Source organism: Coenobita brevimanus, chromosome 69 (assembly GCF_032717465.1).
Source record: "Coenobita brevimanus isolate Jiangsu-jjx chromosome 69, ASM3271746v2, whole genome shotgun sequence".
NCBI classification, from domain to species: Eukaryota; Metazoa; Arthropoda; class Malacostraca; order Decapoda; family Coenobitidae; genus Coenobita; species Coenobita brevimanus.
Window position 1 is genome coordinate 362,566 of NC_137022.1, and position 13,788 is coordinate 376,353.

The window sequence follows — 13,788 nt, forward strand, 5'->3', positions numbered from 1 at the left end:
TAAAGGGACAGCTGCTAACTTCCAGTCAACGGGTCTGCTTGATCAGATGGACTGGGGCTGAGCAACAACAACACATGTTTGTCTAAGTTATATATATCATGAGTACAGGAGCTATATTTTGCATGGATGTGCTATGCATACATATACTTTATATACCAATAACTTTAGTTTATATGGACAATGAATCTCAAACACTGTGGCCTGGTCATAATAGCAGGGTCTGCCAGCTCCATTCCCCTAAAGATGTGATATAAACAAATAAACTCTTGCCACATCTATCCAAGTGAACCAGCCATTGTACCTGTTATCAGTGCTGGTAATTGTACAATATTGTACACTGTTGTATTTATACATATTTCACATGAACACTAAATGACTATTTTCTGACAGCAAAAGCTGCAGCCACAGTAAGCAGTAAAAGATGAGGCAAAGAGTAAAATTGCTCTTTGAAGTTAGCTGATGCAAACAAAGTTGGCGTGGCTTTGTGAGTTTTTACCTCATTTTACTGCATGATTTTCTACAGTGTTTAATAATGGGCATATGTCATTAAACACAGAAAGAGAGGGGGAAATGGTGGCATCAAGAGAGGCATGGAGTGTGCTGAAATGAAAGGAACTGTTCTTATACTGCCAGTAATCTGGAGGGGGTAATGACTAAATTTTTTACACTTTTAAATCCTAGCTTCAGTAGAGAAGAATTTTTAAAGATTTTTCATAGCATCCTAGATGTGGGATGATGCAGGAAGGGGGTAATGTGGGATATACGGGAACATGTGAAGGTTCTGGTTGGGTGGCTGGAACCAAGATAGGTGTCTGGTAACAAAACTAAACTGTTGTTGCCACACAAGTCCCACATTTACAGTTGTGCCTGGTATCATTGCAAGTTATCACAGTACAGCTTTTCAAATCATTCCATTTAATGGGATTCATGACAACACAAAAAGAGTACCATAATGATGTAGGTGATAGTGATGGCAACCACATCCACTCACATAATGTAGCTCTGCCTATTTCTTCCTTCACTTTACCATTCTTTTCTGTGTCTGCCCTCCTTTCTTCCTATTTCTCCAACCCTTCCTGTAACTTTTAATGCTCTTATTTCCACTTCAGGAGGCTCAACAGATTGACAAGTGAAATGGTTTCACAATGCTGGGTGGTACCCAAATAACCAAATAATCGGTTGACACGGAGCTCACAATGTGCTCGTGTTAACTGGGTGGATAGAAAAAAATGTGGCATCCATCTGGGAGCCAAACCTCTACATTCTGCAAGAGAACACTGGTTCACTGCATGGGACGACCCTGCAAGATCTGTTGCTTGTCTGCGGTTGATGGATCTGCTCGGTCACACAGAATAGCGTTACTCAATAGCAACAAGCATAATGATGTTTAAAATGTTGTTTTTAACATGTCAAAGAATTCCAAGAACTAAAAAGACAGATGTTCAGCCATCTTAAGATTACTTACCTCACATGAAATGCACAACACATTAAAGGCAAGAAAAAGACGTAATATATTAATGTTAATACTGTAGTCTGTCTGCTTTCATCTCAGGGAACTTGATCACTTGCACAACTTGAATACTAAGATGTGGTTCCATGAAATTCAATAAGCCTTTATTATAATGAAGCAAAAAGTCTCCTTGGTTACTAGACAAATCAAGCCTTTAATCTGAATACACTTAATCATTAACTGAACAAAAAGGGATTAGGGATCTTTGCCAGGTCAGAGTAAATATGCTGTAGTACCTGAGAGGAGACAGGGAAGGCCAAGTAAGTTGGGTCAGTAATGAGTTGGCAGCCTCCAAGGAAGAACCTGCGCATCTTGTCCAGAGGTGAGGTTTGTGCCGGGCGCCAGGTGCCAACAGTGAATATACCATCCTGCTCACTGTCACCACTGCCTCCTGTTCGAAAACCACTAATCTTGGATATCTGTTTACAGTGCAGATACCCTGCTCACCACCACCACCATTGCCACTATCTTCTGTTGTATCAAAGAACCAAATATTAAAAGGCTACAAGCTCATATTTTTTCTCTTTTTTTAATTCATGAACTCCTTCTTTAACATGAAAATATAACTCCAGAAGAATCATAACCATATATAAAACTGTTTATTGTACAGATACAACTTGGATCCTCATCAATTTCCACACGTGGATATAATTCTTCCATCTGCACGGAACAATTCATGGCACCATGAAATCCAGATATAAATATATTGGACTCTGTTGCTGTTGTCCCACACCTTCATGGACATAAACCCAATGTACTGCCAGAAATTTAATGTTTCAATTGGCTGCTCATATTGTCATATTGTATTATTTATAAATGCTCCAACATGCATGTGTCAGCCTTAGTCACCTAATGGCGGCTCTCCACGTTGCTCGATCTTTGGCAGCCTCCCTATTCAGTCCCTTGTCTCTGAGGTCACAGTCTATAACCTCGTCCCAGGTCTTTTTGGGTCTGCCTCTCACAACTCCATCCCCGATGTTCACACTTCTCAGTTTCTGCACCCAACTGTCATCCTCCATCTTCTCAACATGTGCAAATCATCTCAGTCTGTCCCTCCTCATCATAACACCAATGCAATCCAGTCCTATCCTTCCTCCAAACTCTTCAGTCACAAACCTAGTCCCCGCAGGTTTCACATTCAAGGATGCATGACACATTCATCTAATCACTGTCATTTCTGTACTTCTCATCCTATGAACATCCTCTTCCTTTACAGCCCAGGTCTCACTACCATACAGCATTACATTCCTAACACATGCTGCATACAAAGATCCCTTTGCCTGGAGGAACAGCCTCCTCAATGTCTGGAGAGGCAACAGCTCCCTGAACTTCTTCCAATCACTCCTTGCCTTAGCCACAGAGCTAACCCCAGCCCCACCTACCAGCAGAGAGAATTTTGGCAGAAGTTAGGTATTACTGTCTGTTGTTACGAGAGTTTAGTGCAAGTGGTTAGTAAATGTGATGTGAGGGGCTGTAGTACACTTAGGGAATATTATTTTAATTGAGTTGTATTTAACAATGGTAGAGAAAAAGAGAAGGGTGACAGATACACTGTAGTCTATCTAGGTGAACTCGTTTCTCTAAGTAGGACAGTTTTAGTGAGATGAATGACTTTTTTTTTTGTGTGTGTGTCCGGCTCTGGGCATAGGCTTCACAGCCTGCTACCAAGGCCCAGTAGTCCTCCTACATACCATATACCTCCACATGCCACCGCTTCGGAGCTAACACCCACCATCCATATTGAATACATGCTAGGGCTGTCTCATACAGGATTGATGTATTGGTATTCATGTGGGTATTTTTACAACATGTTGGCAGGTCTTCTAGGAGATCAGTAAAGGCTGCCTTTTATGAAATTCAAATCCATAAACTGTTCCCTGCCCCAGTGGAGATTTGAACCTGGGTCCATTAGGACTGCAGGCCACCTCTCTACTAACTGAGCCATTGCCTCCACTTTGTACACTTTAATTAACCTTTTCTTATGCTCGGTGACGTTCCTAGAGGTTGTATGTGTACTACAATGAATATTAGGTATGATCAGGATTGAGTCAAAGAGGGGACTTTAGGAAAATTTTGGAATTCACTTTACCAATTAGCCATATAACATGGGTTTCAATGGTGCAATTTGTGCATATCAATTTGCAAGGTAAAATTCACCGATACATTTGCCATGCAAAATGAGGGTCTACTGTACAAGGGCCGTACTTTCTCTTCCCCAATCCCAGAGATAATGTCAGTTCTAAGGCTAATCACTCAAGAACAATAACAAGCATCCCGGTATGCAGGAAGTCACGTGCTTTATCACTCAAAATTAGAGTCACCTGTTGGTTGACCATATAAATGCTCCACATAACCAACCTTGACCAGTAAGCGTAAAGGAAGCATATCCTTCATCTCTGTCCCGACCAAGCCAGTCAACTGAAAAGGCACCCAACAAAAGCATGGGCCAACCTGTACCTGAAAATTTAAATTTGTATCATTTTAAATTCTTTGGAAAAACCACAGATACAGAAGTTAGTTCTGCATAAAAAAATTCACCCTTTGTCATAATATCCTTTACTGAAAAATTTCTGAAACTAAACTAAAAACTAATTGTGGTAGGTGGGGGCGCTCACCATCCACTCACTCAATGTAGTGCTGCTGTCGGGTGTCTGCCCTTTCCTCTCCTCCATCCTTCTTTCCTTCTAGCCTCTTCTGTTTTTCTTTCCTTCATTCTTTCCTTGTCCTTCTGCCTGCAGGTGACATTACACTCCCTCTTCTGTCTCTCTTTCCTTCATTCTTTCCTCTTCCTTCTGCCTGTGGGTGACTCTACACTGAGTGACAAGCCAAATGGTTTCCTGTACACCAGGAATCCATTTTCTACGCAGGGTTGCAACCATATAACCAAATTTTGGCGCCTGGTGGTTTAGTGGGTAATTATTGTGCTCCAATCGGATTGAGCCGGTGAAAGTTTATATCCATGGGATGGTTGGGGTTTATTGGTCATGTAAATGCCACTCAGGGATGAGTGAGGCTGGTCACTCTCATCTTAAATGTCGAGACCAACTGCCTAGCCTCGGGCTCCTACGCTCCTCCTGGGGCAATGTAGGATTGGATGACGGATGGATAGAAACAACACTGCATGTTATTCTTTGCTTCCATTTCCAGTATTACATTATTATAATCATCAATACTGACTAACAATCATGCTGTTAGTGTCTGCTTACCTAAAGTACTGAATGCTGTGTTCCTTTATATGCAGTACAACATACAGTAGATACTTCTTTGCAACATATTTTATATGCCTTTTTTTTCTCTTACAATGTACATTTACAATTAGAATGTGTTTTTCTATCATCATCCTAGTAAAATGCCAACATTCAGACACAGTTATGATGTCTCTGATATACTGGGAAAAGGATTCAGAGGAAAAAGGAAGCTCCACATACAAACATCCCTATACAGGTACTTATAGCATGGGATGAGCAGATGGAGAAAATAGTTGGCCTACTATTCCACAAAATCTACTTCACACTTAGGACATGTCTGCCACTTTTCTCCCTTGCATTTCACATTAATGAGACTCATTTACAGACAAAGAAAAATACCCAGCCTCTCTCAGATTAGGAACACTGGCCAGCATATGAAAGTAGCGAGAAGAGGTAGAGTATTATATGAATTTTTGTCCCCGGCTATACGAGGTTACTTACAACACAAGTGCTGGGTGGTGGGGTTGCCATATTCCCAAATCAATACAATGCAGGTAGATTTCCAAGTTAATACTCCTACCCCTCTGACCCCTTCAGTCTGAGGTCTTATCATATTCCTGCTACTGACAGATTATTGTCTTCCAGTTCAGAGAAAACATCATGTAGTGAAGGCCATATAAACCCCCACAATTCAGTAATTCTTGAACCTAAAATATATAACCATCTAGTGACAGAAATAATCAAATGAAAGAGGCTCATAACACATACAGCATAAGGGTTGCTTTCTTTCTCCTTCACCACCAGTAAGTATCAACACTAGTACTGTACAACCACCAACATTTAGGTATTTACCACAACAGTCTCTCACCTACAACTTGGTGAAGATTTCTATCCTTTTGCAGCTTCTTCCCCACAGTTCTGTGCCAAATTAAGACAATACTATGGCTCTACATCCTTTCCATTGTATTCTTCATGACTAGCACTATATTCCAGTGTTCTCTCATTACAGCTCAGCATTCAAGATGGAATGATGGCAATTTTAAAGCAAATTAAAATGGACACAGTACAGCACTTCTCTAACCTACAACACTTCTTGATAACTAGCAGGACCACTAGCACTTATCTGACAACTAGTTATTCTTTGAAAAATAGCATTTCTCTAACCCCCCACCGCACCATAAGTTTTCTGTATGTGTGTGACATGATCAGAGAAAATACTTAGAGGGCAAGCGGGACTCGTGCACAAAGGAAAACATTCCCATGTACTTTATTTGCCCAAGAAATTAGTTATACTGGTATAAATTGTATACCATTATCTTCCCTGATGTTTATACAGTACTATATGATGAGCTAATAAAAACACACAAAATTGATGAGTAAAAGTATTGTGAAAGTACTGAAATGAGGTGAGAATAAAGTTGTTCAACAGTGAATATTACTGCCCTACACTCTAGCACAAAATTTTGCCTGCATAATGCAAGAGCTAAGCATTTGTCTAGAAGCAGAATTTTACGAGCTTTCACGTGGTGTTGTCAGAATTCTGATACGACCAATAGTTTTCGAGTACTTCACCAAAAATCGGGCGTGTCCCCCCCTCCCCAAGCCAAAAACTGAGAGAATGCCGACCATTTGAGAGTGTTGGCCTGGAAATAGACACCCTCCCCTATGCCTCACCACATACTGACACATTTCATACTAAAACATAATTTTTGGTGAATATTTTTATCCAGAACTGCCTAATTGGCATCCCTTGAGACCAACACTAACAAATGCATCATAGTGTGTCATAAGTTCCTCTTCAGACTAACACCGTTTTGACTCGTTTTGAGTCATCATGTGTACAAGGGTTAACATCTAGCATTTCTTTGATAATTAGTACTGTACTTCATTGACAACTAGTACTTCTCTGGCAACTATACTCTGTCCATGTTTACTTGGCTTGTAAGTGCCACATCTTCATAAAAAATGTGGATCCATAACAAGAGACTAACACCAGAATATGGTGTTAGTCCTACAGTGCTACTAATATTCTTATCTCCAAAAGTATTGAAATTCTAGTTGTTTCACTTAACAATGCCCTCAGCTGAACCTTTCATTTCATATCACTTGCTAAAACTGCCTCAAAGAAACTTGGATTATTGTACAGAATTCGTAGCTTCTTCACTGACTAGCAGTTAGCTATAAATTATAAGAATCATGTGCACTTTCAGCTGGAATATTGCTCACCTTTGTGGAATGGATGTGGAGAGGTTGCACAAAAACAACCAGACAAAATTCAGAACAAACCTGTTCGAATTATTAATAACACTCCTATTACAAATAAACTACCTTCCCTACAGGTAAGAAGGAATGTTGCCTCCCATGCATTATTTTACAGATACTTTTATGGCACACGCTGAGACGAAGTTTCATCCATTGTGTCACCTCTCCATGCCTTCTCCTGTGCTATGCAGGCATCTGGAAGCACTCATGACTGGAATGTCACACTGCCATATTGCAGAACTTTCGCCTATCGGAAATCTTTTATTCCCCAAACTGCATCTCTTTGGAAGTCGTTTCCCCAGAGTTGTTTCCCCCCAAACTTTGACCTACAGCTGTTCAAGTCCAACTGTTACAAATTTCTTATGAATGGAGGACACCAATAATCTGGTGTATGGATTATTTTGTTTTTTATTCATTTGTTTTTCCTTCCTCTGTTCTGTTATTCAAAAAGGAAAAAAAAGGTATTTTGGAAATGGTAAAGAGTCAGACTAAATAAACTGGAAGAGGAAAAAGAAATCTGTTCCTAAGTCAAGGTTGATGAATTATAGCAATTGTTTCAATTCCTTTTGCTTTCTAATGGATGGGGTGAGTAGATTTTACCTGAATGGAGTCGTGTGAAGTCGAAAGTGAAGGGTGTAGAGTAGTGGGCTGTGGGGATGTCATCAATGTAGCTCACTGCACAGGCTGGTGTCAACCCTTCACATTCACTCTCAATGTTGCTTCTCCATCCTGCAAAAGTACAAGCTGATCTACAATAAAAGCCAATCCTATATTACCCTATTATCCCCTTCTGAACTGAAGCTCAGTACAACTGAGGGTAGATGACCAGCCTAATCTCCTTGGTAGCTTTACATGACTGAAGAATCAATTTTCAGTCATTATCATTCCATCCAAGCCAAAAGAAGACAGGTCAGTATTTTACAAGTCTCTATCTATCTATTGCCAGATGCCATAATCCCGTAAGGGGTGGCCATTTGACTTTGAGTTATTTGTTTTATGGAGAGAGGCACTAACCCTCCACCACCCCACTTGTTGACACGTAGGGAGCACGTATGGTTTGGTTATATGGTTACCACCCAGCGTTGTAAATGGTTTCCTGGCTTACAGGAAACCTGGCTTACAGGAAACCATTTGGCTTGTCACTCAATGTAAAGCCACCTGTAAAGGAAAGAAAAGCAATAAGAAGTGACAGGAAAGATGGGAGAAACAGGAAGAAAGGAGAGCAGGCACAGAAAAAGAATGATAAAGGCTAAGGAAGAAGTAAGCAGCACTACATCAAGTGAGTGGATGATGGTTGCCACCACCTACCACTTAACCCTAAAGATATTAAGAAAAATATGGAAAACAAACTGTGACAATAAGAAATGAACTGGTAAGGTCTATCTGCTGATTAAACTAAACCATATATTTCCCAAAAATTTAAAGGAATTATGTTGAAGAGTTTTGTTCCTTGGGAGACATGTTATATGCTGGAGGTGGGGCTGGAGCTAGCTCTGTGGCTAGAGTGAGGAGTGGTTGGAAGAGGTTCAGGGAGCTGTTGCCTCTCCTGACATTGAGAGGGCTCTCCGTCCATGCTAAGGGATCTTTGAATGCAGAATGTGTTAGGAGTGGAATGCAGAAGTCATAGTGAGACGTGGGCAAGTCTCAAATATAGCATTTATTTTTCCATGTTCATATGGGTTGGAAGGAGATCTGGAACATAAGAGCCCTGATCTAGGGAATAATAGAAAGCCAAAGTGTTAGGAAATGGACCCATCATTACCCTAAGCCAGTACAGATCAAAGAGAGGTTTCTAGTCTCCATTACTGTGTCTTTGTGCCATCTTTTACACAACATTGCAAACGCAGTATATGGACAGTAATCTTTCTCTCCTGTCCCTAAGCCAAGAACATATTTTTTTATCCTCATATTTGAACTTAAAAATCCATCTATAATACATGAATAAGTATTCAAATGAATTAGTATAATAAAGCAACCATGACAACTGCTCTTACAGTACACAAATGTACACCTCAAACAAAATCTGGAACTATATAAATGAGTGCAGGTGATGTATGGTGGCAGGATAATCAGACTGTGGATGGCAGTAGTAGTAACAGATGCTACCCCTGGCTCATCTGAATCTGAACCCCATGGTGACCAGTCTCTTAACACTCAGCAGCATTACTTGAACAATAAACCCCAAATACCCCCTGAGCTTTAACTCCTATCAGTCACATCCATCTGGACTATCTTAACCCACTGGTCCACCAGGCACCAATTTCCTGGTTATATCATTGCAATCCAAAATCCTGAAAGTCTTTCTGTACCACAGATCATCTAACTCATCATTCACAACACAGACAGGTGAAGATAGTATTATGTAAAATGAATACTGTAGATGGTAACATTTCCTCCCCTTCCTTCCCCCCCCCCCCAAAAAAAAAGGGGAGTGAGGGAACTACATAAAATGGCTCTCTACTCTCTACTTCACAGATCCTAAGGCAGACAGGGAGAGAGCTAAGAATAAGAAGGCGGTCATGAATATGAAGCATCCATTCTGAGATGGAGGCCTTGTGTCTCTCATGAAAGTTGGCTGAACAAAACTGACGAGATGATACTCTGGATGGCATCATCATGGCAGCATATCTGTGAATGCACAGTGTGCACAGATGCCACAGAACACATGTGAGATGTGATGTCTGCCATAAAAGGGCAACAGTTTACAAGTATATGGCACATTCACCTGGACCACACATATGGGGAGATAACAAACATATTGTACTTTTATACCAAGGGCAGATCCCATGAAGAAGAACTGCCTCCCAGCCCAATCCTTGTAAGGCTGACCCCAAAGTTGTCAAAGTAAACTTTTCCTGACGAGTACAACAGTGTATGTCAAGTGCTTAATACTGAAATTTAATTACATGAATGAATTACAACACAGATAAGTAATCATAAGATAGAAGCACTGTTCACTTTCAGGAAGCTGGCCTCCAACTAGTGAAGAATCAGGTACACTATCAGTGTGTATTTACCTATTTGTAGTATACTGGAACTGAGCTATGCCTGTGTTGTCCTGTCTCCATATCTACATTTATCCAGTCTAGTTTTAAACACATGAATGACTCTTGCCTGTACCATCTCTTCATCACAATCACTCCAAATACCTATGCTTCTATTTGGGAAACTGAACCTTTAAAGATCATTAAGACATCTGCTTTTCCTCAACTTGAAGTCATGACCTCTTGTTCTTCCGTCATCCAGCACAAAAAGATCCTCTCTATCCATCCTTTCCAATTCTCTTACATTTCTAAATATCGTGATCAGTCACCTCTTTCCCTTCTCTCGTGCAGTGTTGGTAACTTCAGTTTTTCCAATCTCTCCTCGTAGGTCAGTTCCCTTAAGCATGGTATCATCCTTCCTGCCAACCGCTGAACCCTCTCCAGTTTATCAATATGCTTCTTCGAATGAGGCGACCATACCACAGCCGCGTACTCTAGTCTTGGTCTTATCATGGTCACTATCAATTCCCTCAGCATTTCCTCATCCATATACAGTAATTAAAAGCCACTCTCATGTTGGTCAGTAATCCATAAGTGCCTCCAATGACTCTGTTTATATGCACTGTGCTCAAAACAACCTAAAAGAGAAGAGCTGTAAGGGATCTCAAGTAACAGTGGAGAAGATCAGAGCCACAAAGGGCACAAGAATCAAGGTAGAGTATAACAGGAGAGAAGTGATCAGGAAGATGCTACATCAAAGTCTAAGCAGTGCTAGGTTAGTTAGTTGGACAAGAAAGATGAATGCTGGTGCTAATACTGATGGTGAGGAAGGTGACACTGCCAATCCTTAGATGCAGCTATGGTACATAGTGTCCAGGGACTCTAGGAGCCCACAAAAATAAAGCTGAGCATCCAAGTACAGCAATAGAATGGAAACATCAATGAGCAAACACAAAAGAGTCAGGGAGTGATAGAAAATAGGTGAAAATAGAAACATCATATCAAGAGGAATTATAACCATACTGCTCAGACACAACATAACCCATGCACTACAGAGTGGTTGCTTCAAATTAACACACAGGAAAATGTGAATGCATTTAAGTATGTGGGTAGAGTGACAAATAGGGATGCAAGTTTGGAAGGTGAAGTGCTTGAATGGGTACAACAAGGATGAAAGGTTGCTGGTTCTTTGAAAGCAGTGATAAGAGAGGAAGAGAGAGGTGAAAAGATTAGTAAGGGAGAGTAAGAAGAAAGTGGATAAGGAATTTGGAAGGAATTTAAGTGTAAAGTGGAGGGAATGTAAGAAAATTTTTGGAAAGAGATAAAGTGAGTTGGACAGGGTGATAAAGATGTAAGTTGGGGAGTGAAAGATATAAATGGTAGACTGCTAGTGGAGAGGGGAGAAAAAGTGAGCAGATTGAGAGAACACTTTAAGAAATTGTTAAACATCAAGAATGAAAGTAATGCAAGTATAAGTGGCTGTGGAATGGCCGGGAGAAGGAGGGAGGTGAGAAGAGAGGAAGAAATCAGTAGGATCAAAATTATGGAAGTAATGAAGAAAGTCAAAATGGGAAAAGCCCCAGGAATTGATGAAGTGTGTGATGAAATGCTGAAGCTTGGGGGAGAGATAGTAGTAGAATGGATATGAAAGATGTGCAGATTGGCCTGGGAGAAAGGTAGTCCCAGAGGATTAGAAGTCAGGTATAATTATTCTTTGAACAAAGGAAAGGGGGAAAAAGAAGTGTGTGGTAATCACAGGGGCATTTGTCTTCTTGGTGTAATAGGGAAAGTTTATGGTAGGTTACTTACTGACAGAGTTAGATAAATAATAGAGGAATTAGTTGGAGAAGAACATGAAGGTTTTAGGAGTGGAAGTGGTTGTGTAGATCAGATATTCATTCTTAAGTCTTTTGTGGAAAAGTTTCTACAGAAGGAAAAGAAGTTGTATGCAGCCTTCATGGATGAAAATGGGAAGTTGTTGAATGCCGTGAAGAGTACGTATGAGGGGGCTAAGGCTGCAGTGCATGGGGATTGTGAACTGAGTGAATTTTTCTATCTGAATGTTGGACTGAAACAAGGACGTGTCATGTCCCCATGGTTGTTCAATCTGTATATGGATGGGGTTATAAAAGAGATACAAGGTAAGGTAGTGGATGTTGGAATGACCCTAACAAGAGAAGGCAGTGTTAGGAAACTCCCTGTACAGTTGTTTGCAGGTGATATTGTAAAGTGAAGATGAAGGGGAACTGCAAAGCTTAATGAATGAGTTTGGGAGTGTGTGTATGAAACAGAATCTAAAGGTGAATGTGAGATAGAGTAAATTTATGGTCTTTGGGAGCAGTGAAGTCACTGAATGTACAGTGCAGTTGGAAGAGGAGGAAACAGAAAATATAAGTGCATTTCAGTACAGTAATCCCCCTAAGATCCGACATAATAAAGCCCAAGCAACGTCCGGGACTTGGTCTTGTCTGGGACTTGGGAAAAATGCCCCTGGACAGGTACTTATAGACCCCAACCCAACCTAACTTTGAAAGCCACCTAAATAACTCACTACTGGACATGCACAGCACCTACTGTATTTAAGACCCTATTCACACAAATAAGGGACAGAAACCATAAAATAAATGAAAAGGAACCAGAGAATGAGAAAGTAAAAGTGAGGAAAATATTTAGCAGTGTACAGGATACGTCCATGGCCGTCACGAAGATTAACTCGCCTCCTCTATGGCTCTGACAGTGGTGAAAGTGCATTTGATGCACGTACAGTAATCCAGTGTTGCACTGAACTTAACCCTTTGCACTGTGAATTATAATTGTTTAGCAATGCACATTCTGTTCTTACTTGCGCCACACCAGTTGCAACACACCAGTGTTGCACTCTGCACTTAATCCTTTGCACTCTGAATTCTAATTTCTTAACATTGCACAACACCGTAAATTCCCATGTGGTCTAATGGCGAGGTATTGCAGTTTATTCACTGTTTATTTACAAAAGCGAGCACATGGGCAGCCATGGCAATGAGTGTGCAGTCACAACAGTAGGTAGGTGGGAAATGGGGAGGACGCAGGGGTGCTCTAGAGGACGTCGCCGGAACTACGTGCCAAAACACAGCTGTTTGTCACCGCGTGGCAAATTTAGAGTAGGGATATACACATATCGGCTGTTTTTTGCATTTTGATGTTTTTTGGCCATTTTTGGTGTCTCAGATGTCAGGATGTCTTAGAGGATAATCCGAGACTTGGACTAATGGACCCAAGCCCAAAATGTCTGGGACTTGGGGTGTCCGGGTCTTGGGCATCCGGGTTTTAAAGGGATTACTGTACTTATATAGTGTGATAGGTAAGGATGGAAGTTTAGAGGGTGAAGTGCTGGAAAGGGTACAACAGGGAAGAAAGGTTGCTGGTTCTTTGAAAACAGTGATGAGGAACAGGGAAGTGAGCATGGAAGTAAAAAGGTCGTTACAGTATTGTGATACCAACTCTAATGTATGGAAATGAAGCTTGGACCTTGTTGGAAGGACACAAGTCAAGAATGAGAGGAGAAGAAATGAGTTATTTGAGAGATGCATGGGTTGGAGTCACATGGAGAGAGACTGACAAATGATGATGTGAAAGTATGCTGTGGTGTGGATGTGAAAGTGATAGAAAGTGTTAGGATAAGTACAGAGGTGGTTTGGCCATGTGCAGAGGATGGAAAGAGAGGGACTAATGATGAGAGAGTATGCTGGAGATGGAAAGAGGAAGGGGGAGGCCAAGGATGAGATGGAGGGATAGAGTGGAAAGGTATATGAGAGGGGGGTGTGAGCTGAGAACAAGGCAGTGATGTGGCATTGGACGGTGTTAC

The 13,788-nt window shown here is 41.0% G+C and overlaps 1 protein-coding gene across 1 annotated transcript in view; it reads right to left on the reverse strand.

Annotated features, from left to right (window-relative positions):
* Window positions 1–13,788, reverse strand: part of LOC145405985 (tectonic-like complex member MKS1) — a 77,944-nt gene that overhangs the window by 27,281 nt on the left and 36,875 nt on the right. Inside the window, exons 9-11 of the mRNA XM_080277167.1 lie at window positions 7,561–7,689; window positions 3,869–3,967; window positions 1,747–1,901 (exon numbers count right to left, since the gene is read on the reverse strand). Coding sequence (XP_080133293.1) covers window positions 1,747–1,901; window positions 3,869–3,967; window positions 7,561–7,689 — 383 coding nt within the window. The remainder of the gene's footprint in view (window positions 1–1,746; window positions 1,902–3,868; window positions 3,968–7,560; window positions 7,690–13,788) is intronic.